General features: G+C 36.4%; 1 protein-coding gene across 1 annotated transcript in view; it reads left to right on the forward strand.

Annotated features, from left to right (window-relative positions):
- LOC141331700 (basement membrane-specific heparan sulfate proteoglycan core protein-like) overlaps nucleotides 1–22,669 on the forward strand; it is a 75,398-nt gene that overhangs the window by 14,018 nt on the left and 38,711 nt on the right. Inside the window, exons 2-10 of the mRNA XM_073836733.1 lie at nucleotides 1,261–1,324; nucleotides 1,879–1,917; nucleotides 3,404–3,592; nucleotides 5,284–5,544; nucleotides 6,398–6,661; nucleotides 9,130–9,202; nucleotides 11,162–11,454; nucleotides 14,999–15,289; nucleotides 20,991–21,269. Of these exons, the coding sequence (XP_073692834.1) occupies nucleotides 1,261–1,324; nucleotides 1,879–1,917; nucleotides 3,404–3,592; nucleotides 5,284–5,544; nucleotides 6,398–6,661; nucleotides 9,130–9,202; nucleotides 11,162–11,454; nucleotides 14,999–15,289; nucleotides 20,991–21,269 (1,753 nt within the window). The remainder of the gene's footprint in view (nucleotides 1–1,260; nucleotides 1,325–1,878; nucleotides 1,918–3,403; nucleotides 3,593–5,283; nucleotides 5,545–6,397; nucleotides 6,662–9,129; nucleotides 9,203–11,161; nucleotides 11,455–14,998; nucleotides 15,290–20,990; nucleotides 21,270–22,669) is intronic.

A 22,669-nucleotide genomic window follows, 5' to 3' on the forward strand; every position in this document is an offset into this window, starting at 1 on the left:
AAAAAATTCAATTCTCTCTGGGTCAAAATGACCTGAACACAATGTGAGGGTTTAGTCGATGTTCTCAGCGTCAAACAGGAAGTGAGGCTGTGCATTTCTCAAACACTGTGGTTTGTACTTCTGTAGTTTGTTTTGTTCCAGTAAATATTCATTCGTGTGAAACAATCATTATATATAAGCCAAGTTTATTTATATAGCACATTTCGAACACAATGGTAATTCAAAGTGCTTTACATAAAAAATAAATATTAATATTTTAAAATCATTACAATTTTTGAGGATATTCATATAACATAGTGCAATCAGTGAGACGTAGCACAGAGCTCATTCAGTAAATGCACAGCTGAACATGTGTTTTGAGTCTAGATGTAAATGTAGCTACTGTTTTCACACATCTGATCTCTTCTGGCAGCTGATTCTAGCTGTGGTTAGCATAATAGCTAAAAGCAGAGTCCCCTTGTTTTTAGTGAACCCTTGGTATTTCTAAATGACTTGATTCTAATGATCTGAGTCTGTTAGGTTTATATTCAGTGAGCATATCTGCAATGTCCTTGAGTGATTTATAAATGAGTAACCAATCCTATTTGTAACTGCAAGCCAGTATAAACACCTGAGGACTGGTGTGATATGCTCAGATTTTCTGGTTCTAGTCAGAATCCTGGCAGCAGTGTTCTGTATGAGCTGCAGCTGTCTAATGGTGTTTTTGGGAAGGCCAGTGAGGAGACCATTAATAATCCACCTGCTGGTGATAAAGACATGAACACGTTTCTCCAAGTCTTGAAACAAAACATCCAATTCTTGCAGAGTTTTTGAGGTGATAGTATGCTGATTTGGTTATTTCTTTGACATAATTACTGAAACTAAGGCCTTACTCCAGAATCACACCAAGATTCTTGACTTTATTTTTTGTTGTTTGTCGTCTAGAGTCACATCCACTTTGAGAACGTTATGTTAGTTTTAGTCTTCTCTTGGTTTACTCAAAGAAAGTTTTGGCACCTCCAACTGTTGATTTGATTAATGTACTGGCAGAGAGAGTCAATGGGACTGTAGTCATCAGGCGATAAGACTAAATAAATCTGGGCATCATCTCCGTAGCTTTGATTGGCAATGTGGTTCTTTCTCGTTATTTGACTCAGTGGGAGCAGATACAGCTGAACAAGAGTGGTGCTAGATCGAGTCTTGAGAGACTCCACATGTCATGGATGTCCACTTAGACTCATGGTCTCCTTTACTCACATAATAACCTCTCTCTTCTCTAAGTATGACCTCAACTATCTGAGGACCACCACAGAAAGCCTGACCCAGTTTACCAGTCTCTCTAGAAGTTTGTTATGATCGAAAGTGTCTAACACAGCAGTGCTATCTAGTATCAGAACTGATATTTTGACTGAATAAAAATGTAAGCAAATATAATTATTTAACAGAAATTTAAGCAACAATAATATCTTCATGAGTGCTGTCTCTGTGCTGTGGTCGCAAACCAGACAGAAATGTGTCCAGGTATCTATTTGAGTTTGAGAAGTTGTTCAGTTATTTATTTTGTTGTCATACATCTTCATTTTCAAAAAAAAACAAAAAAACAACAAATTCACTGTCTTATGTCTGATGAGAATATCATCATGTGTCGTATGTTGTCAACCACAATGTTTCAAAATGCTTCTCTGGGCAGTATCTCTTTTCAGTTCAGAGTCCTGTGATGTTATCATGTGTGTTGATGTTAAATGATGGAGAATATCCACCATCGGTTTTCATGGATGAGCTTTAAAACACAGAAAATCACTTTTAGTTCAAACTCAAGACTTGTTTCAATGATGTGCATTATGTTCAATGAATGGAAATGCTTCATTTTCGTGTTTTCTGTTTTTTTTCTGTTTTTAGTGCTCCTGATGTCCTTCATCCACGCTGGACTCACTCAAGGTACTGTGCATTACTGCAGTAATTTGATTTATTAAACTCATGTGAATTGTGTTTATTGTAGTGGTTTATTTGTCTATGGATCACATGAAGATCCCACATTTGTTTCTTTGTTTCTTTATGTCTATATTCTGCTTCAATCAGCGTCATCTGTCTGTAGGTCCTCATGCTGACGCTGCTATTTCCGCAGTTTTTGAGGAAAGTAAAATAAAATAATTTTAATGTAGTTTACTGCGAAACTGTACACTGTAATTACTGACTGTGTGCCATTAACCCTTACGTCATGACAAAATAATTCCTCTGTGATATAATCTGTCAAAATATTGTAAAATAATTGCAAAAATTGTACTTTTGTACAAAAAGTTAAACTTTGACAAAGAGTCATTTTTATTTTTATAATGATGTTTTAATAATGTCTCAATACAAATTTAAATGAGCCATTGAGTGATCATTGCTGACATCTAGTGGCTTAATATATATAACATTATTTTATTAAATGCAATTTTATTTTATGGCAGCAATCTTGTCACCTTTTATTACAGTACAATGCAAGCGTTATACTTAGACATTAACAACAATGTATTAATCAACATACTTGGCCACACAACCTTTCCTTATTTTTCCCCCTTAAAAAAATGATCATAATGATTTGTAAAGTTAAACTGCACATCTGTAGAGTTAAAACACTGATAAAGTGATTGATATTATAGAAGAAACATAATACTATTCAATAGTAATAGTACATTTTACCTTCTGGGTTGTGGGGAGACACCAAACATCCTGAGTGTACTTTCTGAACCCGGGATCAGAGGAGAAATCAATCAATAAATATTACACAACATATTGTATGATTCATATGTTTTAAATAAATTGTTGTTAATGTATAAGTTGTATGGTTTCAAATTACTCTTGCTTTTAAAACAGCTTGAGAGAAAAAAATAAATAAATAAATAAATAAATCAATCAATAAATAATTCAACCGAAGTTCCAACATCTGAGAGAATTAAAGATATGCTCAAACACAGCTTCTCCTCTGTAAGGGGTCCCTGGCTCCCAGAAGTTTCAGAAACCCTGACCTAAACTAATGGTGTGTATAAGGGTTAGGATCTTGCAAGATCGTGCATCAAATAAACTTAATGTTGATTATCTGTGTTAGTTGTAGGAGGCTGATATCAGACAGCTAGAATTAGACACAAGGTTTTTTTTTTTTTTTTACTGAACAGTATTATTACCTCATGAGCTCTTTAAAAGAAATGCTTTGTTGAAACCTCTGACTGAAAAGAGTCTCACTTACCAGCCAGAACAGAAACTGTTCAATAATGTTTAAATAACTTTATCATTTCAAATTCCAGTGAATTTACAAAACAAATAAATCAATATGTTTTTATTACAATTTTTATCATAACACAGCAAATTTTACTCAGAATTGTATCACTATCAACTGCATTAAATCAGACATTCAGTTCAGACAGTTTTCTTCTGTTCACAGGCGCACATACACTGACTGTGACACCAGACAATACTGTATTCACTGGAGAGACAGTCATTCTGACGTGTGTGATTGAGTACAGTGGCTGGACATATGAGTGGTTTAAAGAAAACAGATACCGTGAAGTGTCACAGATGACTGAAAAAGGAAACACTCTCACTATCAGAGCAGCTGCTGAGTCTGATGCGGGTCAGTACTGGTGTAGAAGACTATATGGAGGATCAGTCTCATCACAATCAAACACTGTTTCTCTCATTGTAAAGGGTGAGTTGAATATCAATATCTCTAAACTCTCTCTCCTACACGAGAATGAGATTCAATTGTGAAACTGAATCTATAAGCTCCTGAAGTTCCTCAGCATAACTTCTAAAACACAGAGAACTAAAACTAACACATTCGCTGTACATCTGATGATTGTTTCAGATGATCTGATGTTGAATCTCATTACACCTGTACAGAATCACCATCTCTCCTCTTTAACATCAGTGTTACACAAAGGGTGTAAGAGTATCATAATGTAGGAACTCATTCGAGATCCTCGAGGACCATCATAAATCAGTGTGGATTGTAACGGGTTTGTAGACGAAAAAAAAAAAAATGAGAGAAAAGTAATCAAATTAAAAAGAAATGTCCAGACAGTCTTTAATGGTCCTTGAGTGAATAAGTTTCTTAGTGAAGCTGAATTAATTTGACTGCTGTACGACTGTTGCTCTTTCAGTTAAACGCAATGTTGGATCCACATGCAGTTTAAAGTTTATTTAAACTAGACAACAAAAGTAAATCCAGCAATGAACAAGATAAACCAAATACAGAAACAAATGCACACAATACATTCATATAGAACCAGACAATAAACAAGAGAAACACTGGAGATATAGACAAGAAGGGACAGGTGTAGGCAATGAGTAGCCATGGAAACAGATGAGGGTTACTATGGTAAAAAAAAAAAAAAAAAAAAACTATGTAGTCAAGGTAACAAACTGAAACAGGACCTAAACAGGAAGTGAATCCAAAAACAATGGGAAAAGAAAAACACTTCAGCATAAAAGTCCTTAAACAGAAGACAGGGAAACACCAGATCATAATCATAACAGTGTCACAAATAACAGCAGTGTGTATCATTTAAAAATTAACCAAATGTTTAAAACTATTTAATTTAGCATCAAAAACGATGCAAAAAATACAATGAACCCAGAAGGTCACACATTTGAGCTTTTCCATGTTTATTGATTTATTATTAATTACATGTAATAAATTATTTAATGAAATACAAAATTAAAGCATATTTTGTGTATGTAGTCAGAGTGAAAGCATATGATTCTAATATTAAACTATATTTATATAAGCATATCATGAATGTTTCTATCCTGGTGTCTCTATTGTCCTCTGCATGAGAGAGAAGAACAAAACCAAAGCCTATTCAAGTCCATTCCTGATGAAACAACAAATTTACTGTTTTAATGAATACTAATGTTTGTTAACTCTTCATCATTTGTCTTAGATGTAATTAAAAATTAAATTTTTAAGTATCATGAGAGTATCATGTAGTGAGAACAGTTTAGTTTGTCTAAGCAAATCTTGACATGAGTGTGTTGTTGCACAATATTATTAACTAATTATTATTAACTCATCACTGTCTCTATGGTTACCGGTAATATTCACGACTATAATGAGAATAGAAATGGACTTGTGAGAGAGTTCAATACAGATGAGTTTTGTCCTGAAGTCAGAGAGAATGAGGAGACTTACAGATAATGATGTTAAATGAGTTCATGAAGTCTTCAGATAGTTTGTTCCTCATTGAGGAGTTATGTTATGAAATACAAGTTAAAATAGTAATACATTTAAAAAAATAATAATGATTTTTTTTGTCTTCACAGATTTACCCACATCTGGAGTGACTGTGACACCAGACAGTCCTGTATTCACTGGAGAGACAGTCAATCTGACGTGTGTGATCGAGTATTACACTTACTGGAGACAGAGAAATGGCCTGACAAATGACTGGAGATATGACAGGACACCTGAGTGGAGATATGAGTGGTATAAAGGCACAGACAGTGTAATGTTACAGATGTCTGATCGTTACACTGTAGACAGAGACACTCTCACTATCAGAGGAGCTGCTGAGTCTGATGCGGGTCAGTACTGGTGTAGAGGACAGAGAGATGGAAGACCAAAAACATCACAATCAAGATATAAAGTTTCTCTCACTGTAATGGGTGAGTTGTATATCATTGTCCTCCTAAACTCATTCTACTGTCACACATCCAGTCATCTGAACTGGTTTTGTTGAGAATAGAAAAATGCCTTACTGCTTACCAAATTCAGCTCAGTATATTTAGCTTATTTCTAAATGGAATGTGAATATATCAAATTATGCAACAATGGACCCTTTTCACAAGACTGTGTTTTAACTGTCATCATCATAAATCTTTAAGTTTTTCATATTTCGATTCAAAAATAAAATGTATGTACATTTATAACACTATATATCACCTTTTCATCACGTTACAAAAAACAAAACAAATTACTGCTAAATTGTAATGCCGTGTCTATGGAGGATGGTAAATTTGACATTGTTCGCTCTTCTGTCAGGAAAACACTGTTGTGGAGTTTTTTAATGCTATTTGAGCAAATGTGGGAATGCAAAAACAAAATATATTTGTGGTACACTCCCATTCACTGCTCTCAGATTTGACCCAACTATGACGACTTCCGTGATGAGAAACACGGAAATGTGAAAAAGGTCCATAAACTTGTCACATTCAGCACAGTTTTTACACTCTTAAATGTTTTGTCGTACAGTCTGCAGTTGATGTGTGAAAAAAATAAAATAATAATATAAATATGAATATCAATATCAATTTTATTTCGTTTTTGCTAATATTTACAAATATTTTTGGTGCAATTAATACAAACTAAAAGCAAGTGTTTTTTACTCTTAAGGAGGTTTTGAGTTTATAACAGTTTATAATATGTGTTTTAATACAGTGAGACCAAAACCTGTAGTGAAGGTGAGTCCAGATCAGCGAGTGTTCAGAGGAGAGACAGTCACTCTCACATGTGACATACAGGGAGGAGGAAACATTCAGTGGACATACAGCTGGTTTAAAGATGGTTCAGTCATCAAACACATCATTGAGAGAGTCTACACCATCACATCTGTGTCTGATAGTGGTGAATACAGCTGTAGAGGAGAGAGATCAGACTCACAGAGATCAGACATCAGTGATGCTGTTACACTGACTGTATCAGGTGAGTGTTTATATTCACATCTGTTTATCTTTTTTTTAAAGCAGGATTGATTCTAATTTGTTATTAAAGGGATAGTTCACCCAGAAATAAAATTCATGGCATTAATTACTCACCCTCATGTCATTTCTTAACCCATAAATTGAGATTTTTTTTTTATTAAATCAAACATGCAGACGGTAAGGTTCATTCAAGGTCCAAAAGGGTACCAAGAACATTGACGAAATAGTCCAAGTGAATATCAGACAAGAATTGCTGAATAAATTTATATATATATATTTTTTTTTTTGCACACAGTAAAAAAGCGTCTCCTAGCTTCATAAAATTATAGTTGAACCACTGTGAGAATGCTATCGGATTTCATCAAAAATATTTTAATTTGCGTCTCGAAGACGAACAAAGGTCTAATTGATTTGGAATGACATGAGGAATATGACACAATTTTCATTTTTAATGAATTATCCCTTTATTATTATTCTTTTTTAATTGTTAATCAGCTTTTTTATTTCATTTTATATATTTTAATTTTATTTTTGTATTTTTTGTGATTGATACTGTGTGCTACGCTGGCTTCCTTATAGTGCCTTTCACATATCGCCACAAAGCAGTCAGTTCGACTTTAACAAAGGGCTATAGACCTTATCAGTTTGGAGGAGGTTATTTTCAGTTCCACAGTGTTACGGGTGCGTGCAGGAGTTGACGAGACGGACGACAGGAATTACCAAATACAATATATTTAATATAAATCTTCGACAGGAACAAGGCAGGAACAAGTCAGGAACATCACACACATCTATTCAACCAAAAGGACCGACAAAGAACAGAACTCAAGGACAGACTTTTAAAGACAGACTAATCAATAAGCACAGGTGACACAGATGACTAATAATTACAAGGACAGGTGCAGGGAATCACAATGACGAAGGGCTAAACCAAATGACAGATCAACGGGGGGAAGACAAATGGGAAAAACTAATGACAAGACAGACAGAACTGTAACATTACGCCCCCCTCCGGAAAGGCGCGTCCTCGCGCCGTAGAAAAAACGAAAAAACGAGAGGGGCGGAAAACCAGGAAAACAGAGTCAATGAGGGCGGGGGCTTCGGCGGAGGACGCAACCCCGGAAGGGGGACAAAAACAAGAGTCCATGTGACAAAAAGGACAGTCCAAGGGGGTGACGACGGTGGGAGGAGCCAGGGAAGACACAGGAGGGACCTGAAGCAGGAGAGCAGGACCCAGATCGCAGCCAGGATGACGGCCCACGGAGGAGCCGACGGAGGGAGGAGCCATGGTGGAGGAAGGACCGCCGACTCCGTGGGGCCGACCGACAGAGGCAGAGCAGCTGGCAGAGGAACCCGAGGCGGAGATGGAGAGCCGAAGATCCAGGGCGACACCGCGGATCCGGAGGGCCAAGGCGGAACGGGCTCTGGCGGCCGAGGCGGAGGCGGAGTCCCGGAGATCCGCGGCGGAGCCGGAGCGACAGAGGATGGAGGCTGTGCCCGCAGGAAGGAGGAGTCCCAAGGAGCCGGTGGGACGGCGTGACGAGACGCAGCCGGAGGAGCAGAGTCCTGAGGATCCGATGGGGTGACGACTGACCAGGGCGGAGCCGGAAAGACGATGGAGCCCGGTGGAGCTGGTGGACCGACGGGCGACGGTGGAGAGGAGGGCGCTGAGAGCCGTGGTGGAGCCGCAGGGTCGGAGGACCGAGGTGGAGGTCTGGATTCGGAGGCTGGAGGCGGAGCTGAGGGAACCTCCAGCCTTGCCACCGAAGTGAGCAGGCATCCCTGCGGCGAGCCCACTGCAGAGATGGTGGGCTGAGGGTGAGCAAGGGGACTGACTGCTGACTTGGGGAACTTAGGACGGCTGGGCGGAACCAGCGGGGACTCAGGACGGCTGGGCGGAACCAGCGAGGACTCAGGACGGCTGGGCGGAACCAGCGGGGACCAGGCAGATTCAGACAGATGAGGGCGGGTGGGAGGGAAGTCTATGCAGGTCAGTGGCTCAGAGAAAAAGTCTATTAAATCCGGCGTGTCAATATCCACAGTCTCAGAAACAAAGTCAATTAGTTTATACTCCACAACTTCAGCAACGAAGTCAATTAAGTCCCCAGAGATATCCAGCTCACCCCCAGCGGAGTTGCAGTGGGCAGGGCTCTCCGTTTTCCTCCCTAGCTCCACGTCGCAATCCACCGTCAGAGATGTGGAATCCGACTCACGCACCTGATCAGCCGGAGAGGACTCTGGCTCGGTCGCTCGCGGCTCTAGTCCTGCATCCGCGGTGCGCTCGGGTTCCCGCTCTGCATGTCGGGGCGATGGTTGGCTGCTCTCTGGGTTGTGAGCGGGGCTGACGTCCTCCTCGATGTTATCGACAGTCCAGGAAGATCCATTGGACGCCAGCACCCACTCGACGAATCCGGCAAAGCTCTCTCGAGGACCCTCCCCGGACAGCTGCATCTTGATATGGTCATTAAGTCCGTGGTGGAAGAACGTGCACAGGCAGCTGTCCGGGTAGTGAGTTGATGGAACGAGGAAGAGAAAGTCTCTGGTGTGGTCCTCGAGAGAGCGTCTCCCCTGCTTCAGGAGAATAATGGCAACGTTGGGGTCATCCATGAGGGAAAAAATATAAAACAAACACTGATACAAAAACGAAAAAATAAACGCAGGGAAAGACGCCAGGTAAACTGTAGTTGGTCGGTCCTTATGTTACGGGTGCGTGCAGGAGTTGACGAGACGGACGACAGGAATTACCAAATACAATATATTTAATATAAATCTTCGACAGGAACAAGTCAGGAACATCACACACATCTATTCAACCAAAAGGACCGACAAAGAACAGAACTCAAGGACAGACTTTTAAAGACAGACTAATCAATAAGCACAGGTGACACAGATGACTAATAATTACAAGGACAGGTGCAGGGAATCACAATGACGAAGGGCTAAACCAAATGACAGATCAACGGGGGGAAGACAAATGGGAAAAACTAATGACAAGACAGACAGAACTGTAACACACAGTTCTGTTGCCATGTTTGTGTAACTTAGATAACTTGATTTAATTAACTATAGCTTTTCTGCTAATTTTTCTGCTGATTTTTTGGACAGATACTGAACACTTTTTGTTGTGGATCAATTATATCTCCCTTTGAAGAATCAGTTAAGACACAGAGTTCCCAATGCCCCTCAATGCTCCCTAATTCTTCCGCCATGGTCTCCTTAAGAATTTTTATCTTGTTCTGTTTTGGCAGAGAACCTAGCCTAGCCTATGCTACACTAGCATTACTGATAAAATGGCATATGATGTAAAATGTACACACACACACACACACACACACACACACACACAATTTGAACTACATGTGCTTTTAACATACCATTAAAAATGTATTTACTTCCCACTTGTAGAACACTCAAACATATTTCATACACTAGTGGGTTCAAGTTTACTACAAGTGGTAACCAAATACTTTTTTTTTTTCACATTCATGGTCACAAAACAACACATTTGAGTACAGTTAAGTATTTGAAGTGCTATGTTTTTAATAAACAAAGTGCTTCTTATGACAAAGTAACTGTGTACTTGATTGTAAATACACCAAAAGTTAAATACTCATATAAAGGGAATGTAAACATACTTACAATCCATTTGAAATGAATTATTTAATCTCTAAAAGTATGTGGGCAATACATTATCAATACATGTTTTATATTGTCATCATGTATTAATCTTATATTTTCTATAATTAATAAGTGTATCTTCTATGCATGATATTTAAATGTGAAAGATTGTTTCAATTGTACTACAAGTGGTAACTTTTTTTTAGATTATCTTAGAAGTACTAAAGTATATCTATGTTTTGTTTATTATTATTATTATTATTATTATTATTATTATTATTAAATCTACCAGAGAGTTGATTAATTGTAATCTTGAACAGACCAAGGAAATATGCAATTTATTTAATCACTCCTGAGATTCATGTTTTTATTTAATTTAATTTTATTTGTCACAATATAGTTTGGGGACCAATTATCTAACTAACGATGCATTTTTTTGTATTATGTGTTTATTATTTAACATTATTATGTGCTTTAAAATTATGTTTAAACAGCCAATATGCTAATAATATGTTGCTAATAAGCAACTAATTAATAGTAAGAAGTGGTCCTTAAAATAAAGTTTTACAATTTAATTTGATTTATTTAATTTTAATCATGAATGTTACATTTAGAAGAGCAAGCTAGCTTAATGCAACAGTTTTCACTGTAATTAATGATCTTCTGCACCTACTATTCTTAGTGTCATTCATTCAATATGTGTTATGAAAACATTGTAGAGATGAAAGACTGAGAACAGACAGACATGATTTCTCAACATCATTGTGTTAAATAATAGTTTGTTGAAACCTGTGGACTGAAAATAATTCCAGCTGCTGGTCAGAACAGATACTAAACTGCTGACTGAAAGTGAAAAGCTAATTTCGTGTTTTAACTCATGAAGTGTTTTGTTTGTTCATTTCACAGTGAGACCCAAACCTGTAGTACATGTTCATCCTGAAAAAAATTTGTTCATGGGAGAGAAAGTCACTCTCACATGTGACATACAGGAGACAGGAGACTGGTGGTACAGCTGGAATAAAGACGGATATCCAGTTATCAGTGCAGCACAAGACCAGAACTATATAATCTCACCTGTGGATTGGTCTCATAGTGGTGTGTACAGCTGTGGAGGAACCCAGTCAAAAGCTCCACAGTACTCACAGATGAGTGAAAGAGTTACACTGTCAGTATCAGGTGAGTGTGTTTTTCAGACAGAATTCTTGTTTATTTTTAATTTTTTTTTTTTTTTGCCCCATAACACTGTTTTGTCTGCAGTGGTGTTTTTGTATAAAGACAGAAAAAAATGAATAAGATTTGATATTATTAATTTTAAGGTAAAAGATTTTGATGAATGAGATTTATTACATAGAATATATGTTTTGCCTGCATTAAAGTTTACATTGTATTTTAAGATAATATAAAGTCCAAGCCTCAAAATCTCACATTAACTTCAGTATTTAAAATAGTTACCCCTTGCTTCCACAAACAAATAAATAAATAAATGTTTGTTAAACTCTTTACCACCATTCACTCTTCATTACATGGGTTCACTAAAGCCCACCCCAATTAAAATTAATTAAGCTGATTCAGACACTGAATGTCATTAGTGATAAACACCTGCTGTTAACAAGAAGTACTGAAGGAAAGAGAAACAACAAGAACAGAAAAAAAAGACGAATGGAAACACAGCAAATGACTCGCACACTGTAAAAAAAAATGTACTGTAAATTTTTTCAAGTGCACTGTAAATTATTAACTACAGTTTTACAGTTGAAATACAGCATTTTTTTGTATATATACAAGCAACGATATATACATTTTTTACAGCTGCTACTGTGAAATTGCAGCAATAGTTTGCAATTTTACAAGTGTACTGGAAATCATGAAATAACGTTTCACTGTAAAAATATTGTACTACTTTAATTTTTGTATTCTTTATTTGCAGTATTTATTTTCCAGATTGCTGAATAATAATGACTAGCAATTTAAACAATATATTAACTGCATAAGCTTTAAACAATATTTAACTCCATAAAGTGTTGTATAGTATGAAACTCAGTGCACCTATTATTTAATAAAAACAAAAATAATAATAATTTTAAACATCTTAACATGTTAAATAAAATTGGACCTTTTTTTCAACTCTCTTATTTAATAACTCTCAAATTTGCATGAACGAAATGTCATAGAAATTGGGCATGAACATATTGACTTGAAACATATATTATCCTGCTAAATTCCTAAAGTCTAAAGTCCGTGTTAACAGATGGCTGCCGTTGCAGATTTGAATTACAGCATAAAATAATCACGAGAAAGTGTGCTGATCAGCCAACGTCACCATGAATCACATCTTTTGCCAATGAAGCTTGTAATTCTTAGCGTAGGAACCCAGAGATGTTACGCCTATAGCCGATATAAGGCCGGGGAATGTGTCAAATCCTCACGCGACTGTGCTGCCGAATCCCCGCACAAGTCTCTCTCGTGCTCCGCGGATGGAGGATTCGTTAATCTGCAGTTACCGCGAATGTTTATGACACCTTAATATACCACTACAGTTATGAAATATGAAAAATAAAACAGAAATAAGACACTTACCACAGTTGTGAATCGTTCTTCTTGCTGCTCCCGAATGTCGACCATTGAAGATAATCCCGCCTCTTTAGATTTGAAATTTACCAGAATGCATTGCAGTTTACAGCAATATGCTGTATTATAAGAAATACAACCCACTGCTGTAAAATATTGATGTAATTTTTACAGCAATTCGTTACAGTGCAGCCACAGCCTTAGATGAAGACCAGAAGAAGACTCACGATCTCAGCAGACGAAGATTAAATATCAATATCATTAAATGAAAGGACATAAGAAAAAATACTAAAACAATTCAACTGTATAAATTATTCATGCCACAGTGCATGCTGGGAGTGACCCAGCTCCCATCATGCACTTCAGCATGAAGCTTTATGTTGATTGTCATCATTGTTGAGATTCATACGCTGTTCATGTTGTCTGTGTGTGTCTGAATAATACAGACTTATTTTTTTGTCAACTCAGTCAAATAATCTGATTGTCACGACACTGCTGGATCTCATGATAGCATCACTGGGATAATATAATCAATATTGTGACATTAGTAACACGTTACGCATATTTAATCTCCAGAAGCAACAATCACCTTCACAAACCTGGCTTAACAACACAATTACTGTCAGGATTGTGTCATGTTTTGTCCTGTTCTGTTCTGTTTTCGTTGTGTTTTCTCCCCCTCTGTTTCTAGTTCATTTGGTTTAGTCCTTGTCTCCCCCTAGTGTTTTGTCATAGTTGGTTTAGTCTTGCCCATATTTGCATTTCCCCCTCATTTGTTCGTTTGTAGCCACTCCCCTGTTTCTGTGTATTTATAGTCTGTGTCTGCTCACTCCCCTTTGTCCGTCGATAACGTTACTTCGTGTTATTCTCTGTTCACTGAATTCCTGTTTGTTTTGCTGGATTTTGTTTTAGTTTTCTTTAATGAAGTGTTTTTGTTTATACTTCCGTTTCCTGGCTTCTCCCTGGATCTCCACCACATCACCACCTGCACACAACTGTGACAATTACAGCACACTGAAAAAAAAAGAAAAGAAGAAAAACAGGGTTATTTAAAATATAGTTTCAATGTTATAGTTGCAAGTATATTTTCCCAAATATTCTAAGTAAACTTAATATAAATAGACTAATTAGCATTGACACTTAAATTGATTGTAAGCGTAGTCACATAAATTACCAAAAATGTTTTATAATTGCTTTAAATTGTGCTCTATTTGGATTTTCATAAAAAATAGGGTAGAAATGTATTACTTTAGCTCCGTTTATCCTTTCAGTCTATGGGTTTTTACATTAACTTGGATTACAACTACAGTAATTGTAATCAAATGCAATATTTCTAACGTTCAATTAGTTAATTTATTAATGATGAAAATATAAACATTTCCTATCAACATCTAAATCTCTCTCTCTCTCTCTCTCTCTCTCTCTCTCTCTCTCTCAATAAGAACTTGTTGGTATATGGTGTAAAGTCTAACTGTGATGTGTTTCCCAAAAGCATCTATGGTCACAGGTTCTGTAGTTAATAAATCAATAGAGTTCAGTGGAACTTGCATCCGTTGGCTAATGATGCTTTTGTAAAACACATGCATTAGGTTTGGATCATGATGATGGCTGAACAAACTCATGCTTACAGGATTAGTTTTGAGTTGACTAAACCAAACCAATTCAGTCCAGTATAGTTGTTACTTGTGCTGATATGACACGTTTACTTTAAGTTGTCTTCTTTCATGGACAGATCTTTTCATCCCTGCTGTGTAAAAGTGTCTAAGTTATTCATATGTGTCAATATTTTAATCTTTGGCAGTGAAACACAAAGACTCTCTCTTGTAAGAAGAAAATCACAGTTTGAATGAATGTGATTGGCTGTTCAATACTGATGTCACATCTTCATGTGCACACACTCCATAAACTCTGAGATGACCGAGAAAGTTGATCAGTGAAAGTTGTATAGTTAGTTTATATTATTATATACAAGTATACAGAGATTATATATTCGAAGCTTCATGTCATGTTTAATAAATGCTTTATTACAACCTCTGACTAAAAACAGTCCCACCTACTGGCCAGAACACGAACTGTTTAATAATGTTTTAATAACTTTGTCATTTCAAAATCCAGTTAATTTGACAAAAGAAATAAACCAATCTGTTCACAGCTTTACCCACATCTACACTGACTGTGACACCAGGTAATACTGTATTCACTGGAGAGACAGTCGATCTGAAGTGTGAGATGAAGTCTGATCACCGTAACTGGAGATATGAGTGGTATAAAGGCAACACAAACTATCTAATGTCACAGAAGTCTGAGCGTTACACTGTAACTGGAGACACTCTCAGGATTGTAAATGCCACTGCATCTGATGAGGGACGGTACTGGTGTAGAGGACAGATAAATAGAAGATCAGTCTCATCACATTTTGGCTCTGGTCATCTCTCTGTGAAGGGTGAGTTGAACATCATTGTCTTCCTACTCTCCTATGAGAATGAAATACAATTGTGACACCGAATCTACAAGCTCCTGAAGTTCAGCATAACACATAAAACATAAGTTAGGGAACATTAATACATCAATAAAATAAAGCACTTGTCTCATGAATCATGATTTTATTTTATTTTTTATTATTATTTTTTTTTTTATCCTTTATTTAACCAGGTAAAACTCATTGAGATTAAAATCTCTTTTACAAGAGAGACCTGGCCAAGATGCAGCATAAAAAAAACAAAAAAACAAAGAACAATTTCCAACATATATAAACGAACACATGATTGTTTTAAATTATTTAATTTTGAATCACATTAAACCTGAAGTGAATCAGACCATCACTCTCCTCTCCACATCTCTCCTCTGTAACATCAGTGTTACTCAAAGGGTGTGAGAGTCTTATGAAGAAACTTACTCAGTGATACTCAAGGACCATCAGATCAGTGTGGATTGTAACTATTGTTGAAATCAATGAGAGCAAAGTCAGGTCAGTCAGTTGGATAAGAAATGTCCAAACGGTCTTATGCTGCGTTCACACCGCCCAAACCGTCATGCCTCAGTTGCGGCAAGATTACATGTAAAGTCAATGGTTGAGTCCGTCAGAGGTCCGTCAGAGGCTCTGCGTTGCGTTGTGTCCGTTGGATCCGTCAACTTTTTAAGCGTTACCTGCGTTTCAAGCGTCAACGCAGCCAACGCAAGCAACGCAGAAGTTCAGCTAGTTGAACTTTTGACGGACTTAACGCACTTGACGCAGTGCGTCAACCAATCAGAGCTTCTCATTGTAGCGACGTCACCACGCATATCTTGAATGAAGCGGGAGCAGAGAAAAAAATATTTTCAATTTAATTATATTACATATATATATATTGCTCATTGTAGCTGTCTGCAATCGCAGATAATTGTATGATCCATTCTCGTTGTTGTATAAAGACAGGAATGTAAAGGAACTTGCTTGGATGAAGATCGCTGAAGAGATCGGGATGTCGGCTAAGTTATCAAATATTTTCTCAACGTAATTATTTCCCATTTTTTTCTTAGCTAGCAAAACATGGTCATGAGAAGATTTCAAAATGTCCACTCCCTACTAGTTTGTCTTTGTTTATTCAGGGGAAGTGTGCAAACTAGATGCGTTGCCTGACGTGTGCGGTGTGAACGCACCAAAAAGCAAGCGTTGCGAGCTTCAACGTACATCCGTCAAACTAGATGCGTTGGGAGCGTTGCCTGACGAAGACAAAGTGTGCGGTGTGAATGCACCATTAGATCGTCCTTGAGTTAGAAACTTCCTTGTTGAAGCTGAAATAATGTGACTGCTTGATCCATGAGTGTCTAATGATCTGTAGTGTGTCATTAAAACACAATGTTGGATCCAAGTGCAGTTTACGGTTTATTCAAACAAGACAACAAAAGTAAATCCAGCAATGAACAAGACAAACCAAATCCTGAAACTGAAACGATTCAAATTTACTTGTACAGCGCTTTCTATGATTGCAAAGCAGCTTTACAGAAAATTTAAGTTTCTAAAAATTAAAGTGTTTAAACAAATGGGCCCTATACATCCAACAAGACAATAAACAAGAGAAACTCTGGAGATCATATAAGCTGTGTCTCATTTAGAAGGATGCGCCCTCCGGAGGTCGCATTCGAAGGCTGCATACGTCATCGAGGCTGTCTCATTTCAGAAAAGCAAGTAGGACACTTCAAATGCGACCTTCGAATGCGACCTTCTTTCACAGAAATTCGAAGGATGCATGAGATGTATCCTTTGCTACTACAGATAACCCACAATTCTTTGCGTCGCCGTAAACAACTGTCGTTAATTTGAAAAATGCCGGCACTGGCAGATGTACACACAAGCTAAGATGTGGTGTTTATCATTTAAATCGGTAAAAACGGATAAGGTTGTTCTTAATATCCTCCTATTTTTGTTCTCTAACAGATATGCTGCAGCTCTTGAAACATTGAATAAAATAAAACAAGTAAAAGCATTTTTTTTTTTTTTCAAATTACTTTACAAATGTAAAAATAATTTTCCTTCATTTAAGTAGTGTGAGAGTGCAACGATGCTCTAAATTTGTTTGCATAGTAACGTGAAAAATCCTGTTTCATTTTCCAACTGTCCTTTTTTTCTTTCCTCCCGTCCTACGAAGGCCGTCTCGTTTTTGTTCTAAGTTAAGGACACTTCGTATACACATCCTACAGAGGATGCAACCTCCGGAGGATTCGACCTCCGGAGGGCGCAGCCTTCCAAATGAGACACAGCTATAGACTGGAAAGTACAGGTGTAGGCAATGAGTAGCCATGGTAACAGGTGAGGGTAACTATAGAAACAAACAAGGTAGGCAAGGCAACAAGTGAAACAGGAACTAAACACAGGAAGTGAACACAGAAACAATGGGAACAGAAAACACTTCAGCATTAAAGTCCCTAAACACAAAACAGAAAAACACAAGATCATAATCATGACAGTATCATGGATAACAACTGTGTGTGTTTTTTATGGATCAACAAAATGTGTAAATAGGTTTCATTTAGCTTAAAAATGGTGCATAAAACATAATTAACCCTAAAAGTACTTAAGTGAGAGAGTTTAATACAGATGAGTTTTGTGCTGAAGTCAGAGAGAATGAGATTAAATTCATGAAGTCTTCAGATAGTCTGTTGAAGTTGATTGAGATTCAGTTGTTCCTCATATGAGGTTGTAGTTGGAGGTCTTCAGCTCTCCTTCATCAGGAGCTTCATTCTGCTTTCTAAGGCAGGTCAGAGGTGTTTGTCTGAGGACGTGACGGAGCAAGAGCCTCCTCACAAACACTCAGATCAGAAAAATAATGACAAAACTAAGTTTTATCATTAACTATTCCTCTCCTTGGTTTTTAAAAACTTGCTGACATGTATTTAGTGATCAATATTTAACAACTTTAAAATAATATGATGCTGTTTTGTTATTTAAATCTGACTAATTTTAAGATTGTTTGTCATAAATCAACATATCAGGAGAATGTTATGGGGTTTTATATTACACTATGACTTTCTGTTATGAAATGGGAGATCGATTTCATAGATGTCCACATCAGAGGACACCAGGACTTACAGCATGTTTTGAAAGACACACCGATTTCCTATGAAAATATAATATATAAATGCTGTCAATTATTACTCTCCTTTGGAGACTTTTTTTTTCATTATGTGTTACCCCAAAAGCACATTATGCAGTGTGTAGATACATATATAATGGGACAACATGTTTATTGCTATTTTACAGACACATATTGCATAAAGCAAAAATGGTATAGCAAATCATTCTATTGTATTTTCCAATTGTAATTTATTTTTTCTATAGAGGACATATCATATATATATATATATATATATATATATATATATATATATATATATATATATATATATATATATTAGTGGTGGGCCGTTATCGGCGTTAACGTGCTGCGTTAACGTGAAACTCTTATCGCGCGATAAAAATAAATATCGCCGTTAATCTATTCTCAAATTTGGGTTGGGAGCTGGGTCTAAACTACGCAAGCTATGATGACTTTCACCTTGATAGTTTAACGCGGATGTATACCGAAGACTGTAGTAGAATATGGTCGCGCGTTTAAGTCTCCTCCAAACACAGACGGGATCGCGTCGTTCTCCATTCATAAAAACCGAATCTACTATAGCGAAATGCCACGTAAATTCGTCGTTTTTTGGATTCATAAATCAAATGTGGGTCAGTCACTTAATTCAAATCGCGATATGGACTAGTGTATGTGAAAACTGAAATGCAAAAAGACCGTTTTAATATGAATCCGATATGTTCCGTTTGCCTAGCTGTACGTATGCATGGCGGAGACTAGCTTTTACCAGTGTTGCCAGATCTCGCGAGATAAATAAGCAACCAGGCCTGTGAAAACAAGCCCAAAACAAGCGACTTTTTCTACGGAGCCCCCCTAGGTTCAGGGAAGAGAAAAATAAATAAACTGTGTGCAGTTTTACAATCCGTGGGGACGGATTTTTAAACTGTGGATACAGATTGTCAATACAGTAGTTTATTTATTTTTCTCCCCCCTGACCTTCAGGACAATGACCACAAGAGGGAGTTAAACCACCTTTTAACATTATCTAACATTAGAAAACTTGACATTGCACGTATTTCACACTTACATACTCTGCACAGTGCTTTTGAGTCATCCCCATGATGGGTTGAATCCATTCTTTAACTCCTTTCTCTTTCTCCCAGTCTTTGTTATATCTAATGGGGTATTTCGCTCCAAAAAAACTATCATACAATCCAGTCAGTCACCATCAGTCGACTCGCAACTCGCGCGCATTAATTTAAACGTCTGACGTTTTCCTAACCAGAAAAAAAAAAAAAAAAAAAAAGATTGCACTGCCCTGCTTATGATTGGCTAGTACTCGTTGCCATCTGGGTCAGAGCCAATTAGAAGCAGGATGTGGCTGGGAAAAAACTGCTGCCTCCTGTGTGTATCGGGAGAGGGGAGGGAGAGACAGTGGGAACAGTAGACAAACTCCTACGTTTTAATCGTTTATATCTGTCTATGGTTTAAATAACATATAGAAAATATCTGCTTGACAACTTATTATGGAGCTGGGATCAAGCCCAAATAAGCAACTACACTTTAGAAACAAGCCCAAAAAAACGCGACCCGCGACTATCAATATTTGTAAGCGACTTTACAAAAAAACAAGCCCAAAGTCGCTTAAAATAAGTGGACTTGGCAACACTGGCTCTTACTACACGCATACTGAAACACACGTGACGCTCCCGGTAATTTTTGGCATTTTCATCTCACATGAACAGATAAACTCAATCTCCGAAACTGCTGTGAGTGTCACTTTTACCGTTTCATTTGAGAAAACTAGCATCATATCAAACTGTATGACACAGAAACTTTACGGCAATCTGTCAAAATAAAAGTACGGTGTAACATGTAATGGGTTGGGTAGGTTTTGGCTGTTAAAAAAACACAATCTAATAGGTAGAAAAAATAATTTCATTGTTAGTTAGTTAGTAAACACAAGTACATCTAATTGAACATAATTTATTTTCATCAACAAATTATCATAGAACAGCTTTATGAGCTTTATGATCCATTCTCAAAGATTTTAAGTCATTATTTGGGTAGTCATTATTTTGAGAATTCAAATTAGCCATTTTAATCTAGATTAATCTAGATTAATTCCAAGATTTAATCTAGATTAAAAAAATTAATCTATGCCCACCCCTAATATATATATATATATATATATATATATATATATATATATATATATATAAATATTATTATTATTATTATTATTATTATTATTGTTTCTTTTTCTCTCTCTTTTATGTTGTTTGCCCATTTTTGTCTTACACTCTAAACAATGTAATGACATAAAAAAAAATACAAAATTTACATTTATTTATTTTTATTTTTTCCTGGTAGTCAGGAGAAGGACAATTACATCCTCCTTACTACCAGGAAATAAATAAATAAATAAATAATTTAGTAGTTTAAAAAAAATATGACAGGACAAAATCAACACAGAATAACTTGTGAAATTATTTTCCCTGTAAATTGCTCAAAGCACTTTTTTTATTAGTATTAATTTATTTTCATATCTAATGTATTGATTATTTTTTTATGTTCCATTCTTCACAGCTTTACCCACATCTACTCTGACTGTGACACCAGACAGTCCTGTATTCACTGGAGAGAGAGTCGATCTGAAGTGTGTGATTCAGTCTGATCACAGTGACTGGAGATATGAGTGGTATAAAGGCAGCACTAAAGTGTCTGAGCGTTACACTGTAAATGGAAACACTCTCACTATCAGAGGATCTACTGAGTCTGATGATGGTCGATACACGTGTAAAGGACAGAGAGATGGAAGACCAAACTCATCACAATCAAGCTCTGCTGTTTCTTTCACTGTGATTGGTGAGATGAATATCTTTTTGATAGTTTTATTCTCTGTAGAGGACATTATATTTTAGCAAATTTCTCTGGGACCTTAAATGTCACAGTTGTAAGTCTGGATGTCCTGTAAAGAGCACGTTCAGCACTTTTTAGAAATGCCAGATTTTTGTAGGTTTCCCCATTAACTTTGCCTCTCACTAAATTCGCTGACATGAATTTAGTGATCAAATGTAGCATTCTTATAAAAAATGATGCTTTTTTTTTTTTTTTTTTTTAAATCTGACAAATTTTCGAATTATTTGTCATAAATCAACATGTCAGGAAAATGTTATGGGGTTTCATATCAACGTATGACTTTCTGTTATAAAACGGGACATTTGATTTCATAGATGTCCCCACGCTGTAGTGTAGAGGACACCAGGACTTATGCACTTTGAGAGACAAAACAATATAAGAAAATATGGAAATAAATTGTATATTAATATTCTTATTCCAAAAGCAAAATGATAAAGCAAATCATTCTGTTATATCTTTCATAGCATAGTTGAGAATCATCATAATATAAAGGTTAGTATATGATTAAAAAAATCCAACTGTTCCTACACTACACAGTCTAATGACATGAAGGAAAGATAAAAGAAAAAGACAATTTTTTTTTCTTCTTTTTTTTCTGGTAGTCAGGAGGATGCCATTGTCCCCCTAAACTCACTCTATTATAATCAAGAGGCTTTGTGATTTTGTTGAGAATAAAAAGCTCAGGATATACATATAGACTGGATATATGTGACCCTGGACCACAAAACCAGTCATAAGGTTAAATTTGACCAAACTGAGATTTATACATCATATGATAAATAAGCTTTCTATTGATGTATGGTTTGTTAGGATATGACAATATTTGACTGAGATACATCTATTTGAAATCAGAAATCTGAGGATGCAAAAAAATCTAAAAGACTGAGAAAATCACCTTTAAAGTTGTCCAAATTAGGTTCTTAACAATGCATATTACAAATCAAAAATTACATTTTAACATGTTTACAGTATAGGAATTTTACAAAAAATCTTCATGGAACATGATCTTCACTTAATTTCTTAAAGATTTTTGGCATAAAAGAAAAATCAAAAATTTTGACCCATGCAATGTATTTTTGGCTATTGCTACAAATATACCCCAGCGACTTAAGACTGGTTTTGTGGTCCAGGGTCACATATATCTAGTAATTTTACAGCATCTCTGATAATGCTAGAACACAACACATTGCAATGTAAAATACAAAGTACAGGTAAAACACCTGTAAAGAAAAATGTATGCAGAACATTACATCGTGTCCTATTTTGTACTATATAGTGCTGTATTTTGCCTGATTCTTTCTAGTATATAAAACAGAACACTTGACAATGCAATACAGTAACAAACA

This window comes from Garra rufa, chromosome 3 (genome assembly GCF_049309525.1).
Source record: "Garra rufa chromosome 3, GarRuf1.0, whole genome shotgun sequence".
Classification (NCBI taxonomy): Eukaryota; Metazoa; Chordata; class Actinopteri; order Cypriniformes; family Cyprinidae; genus Garra; species Garra rufa.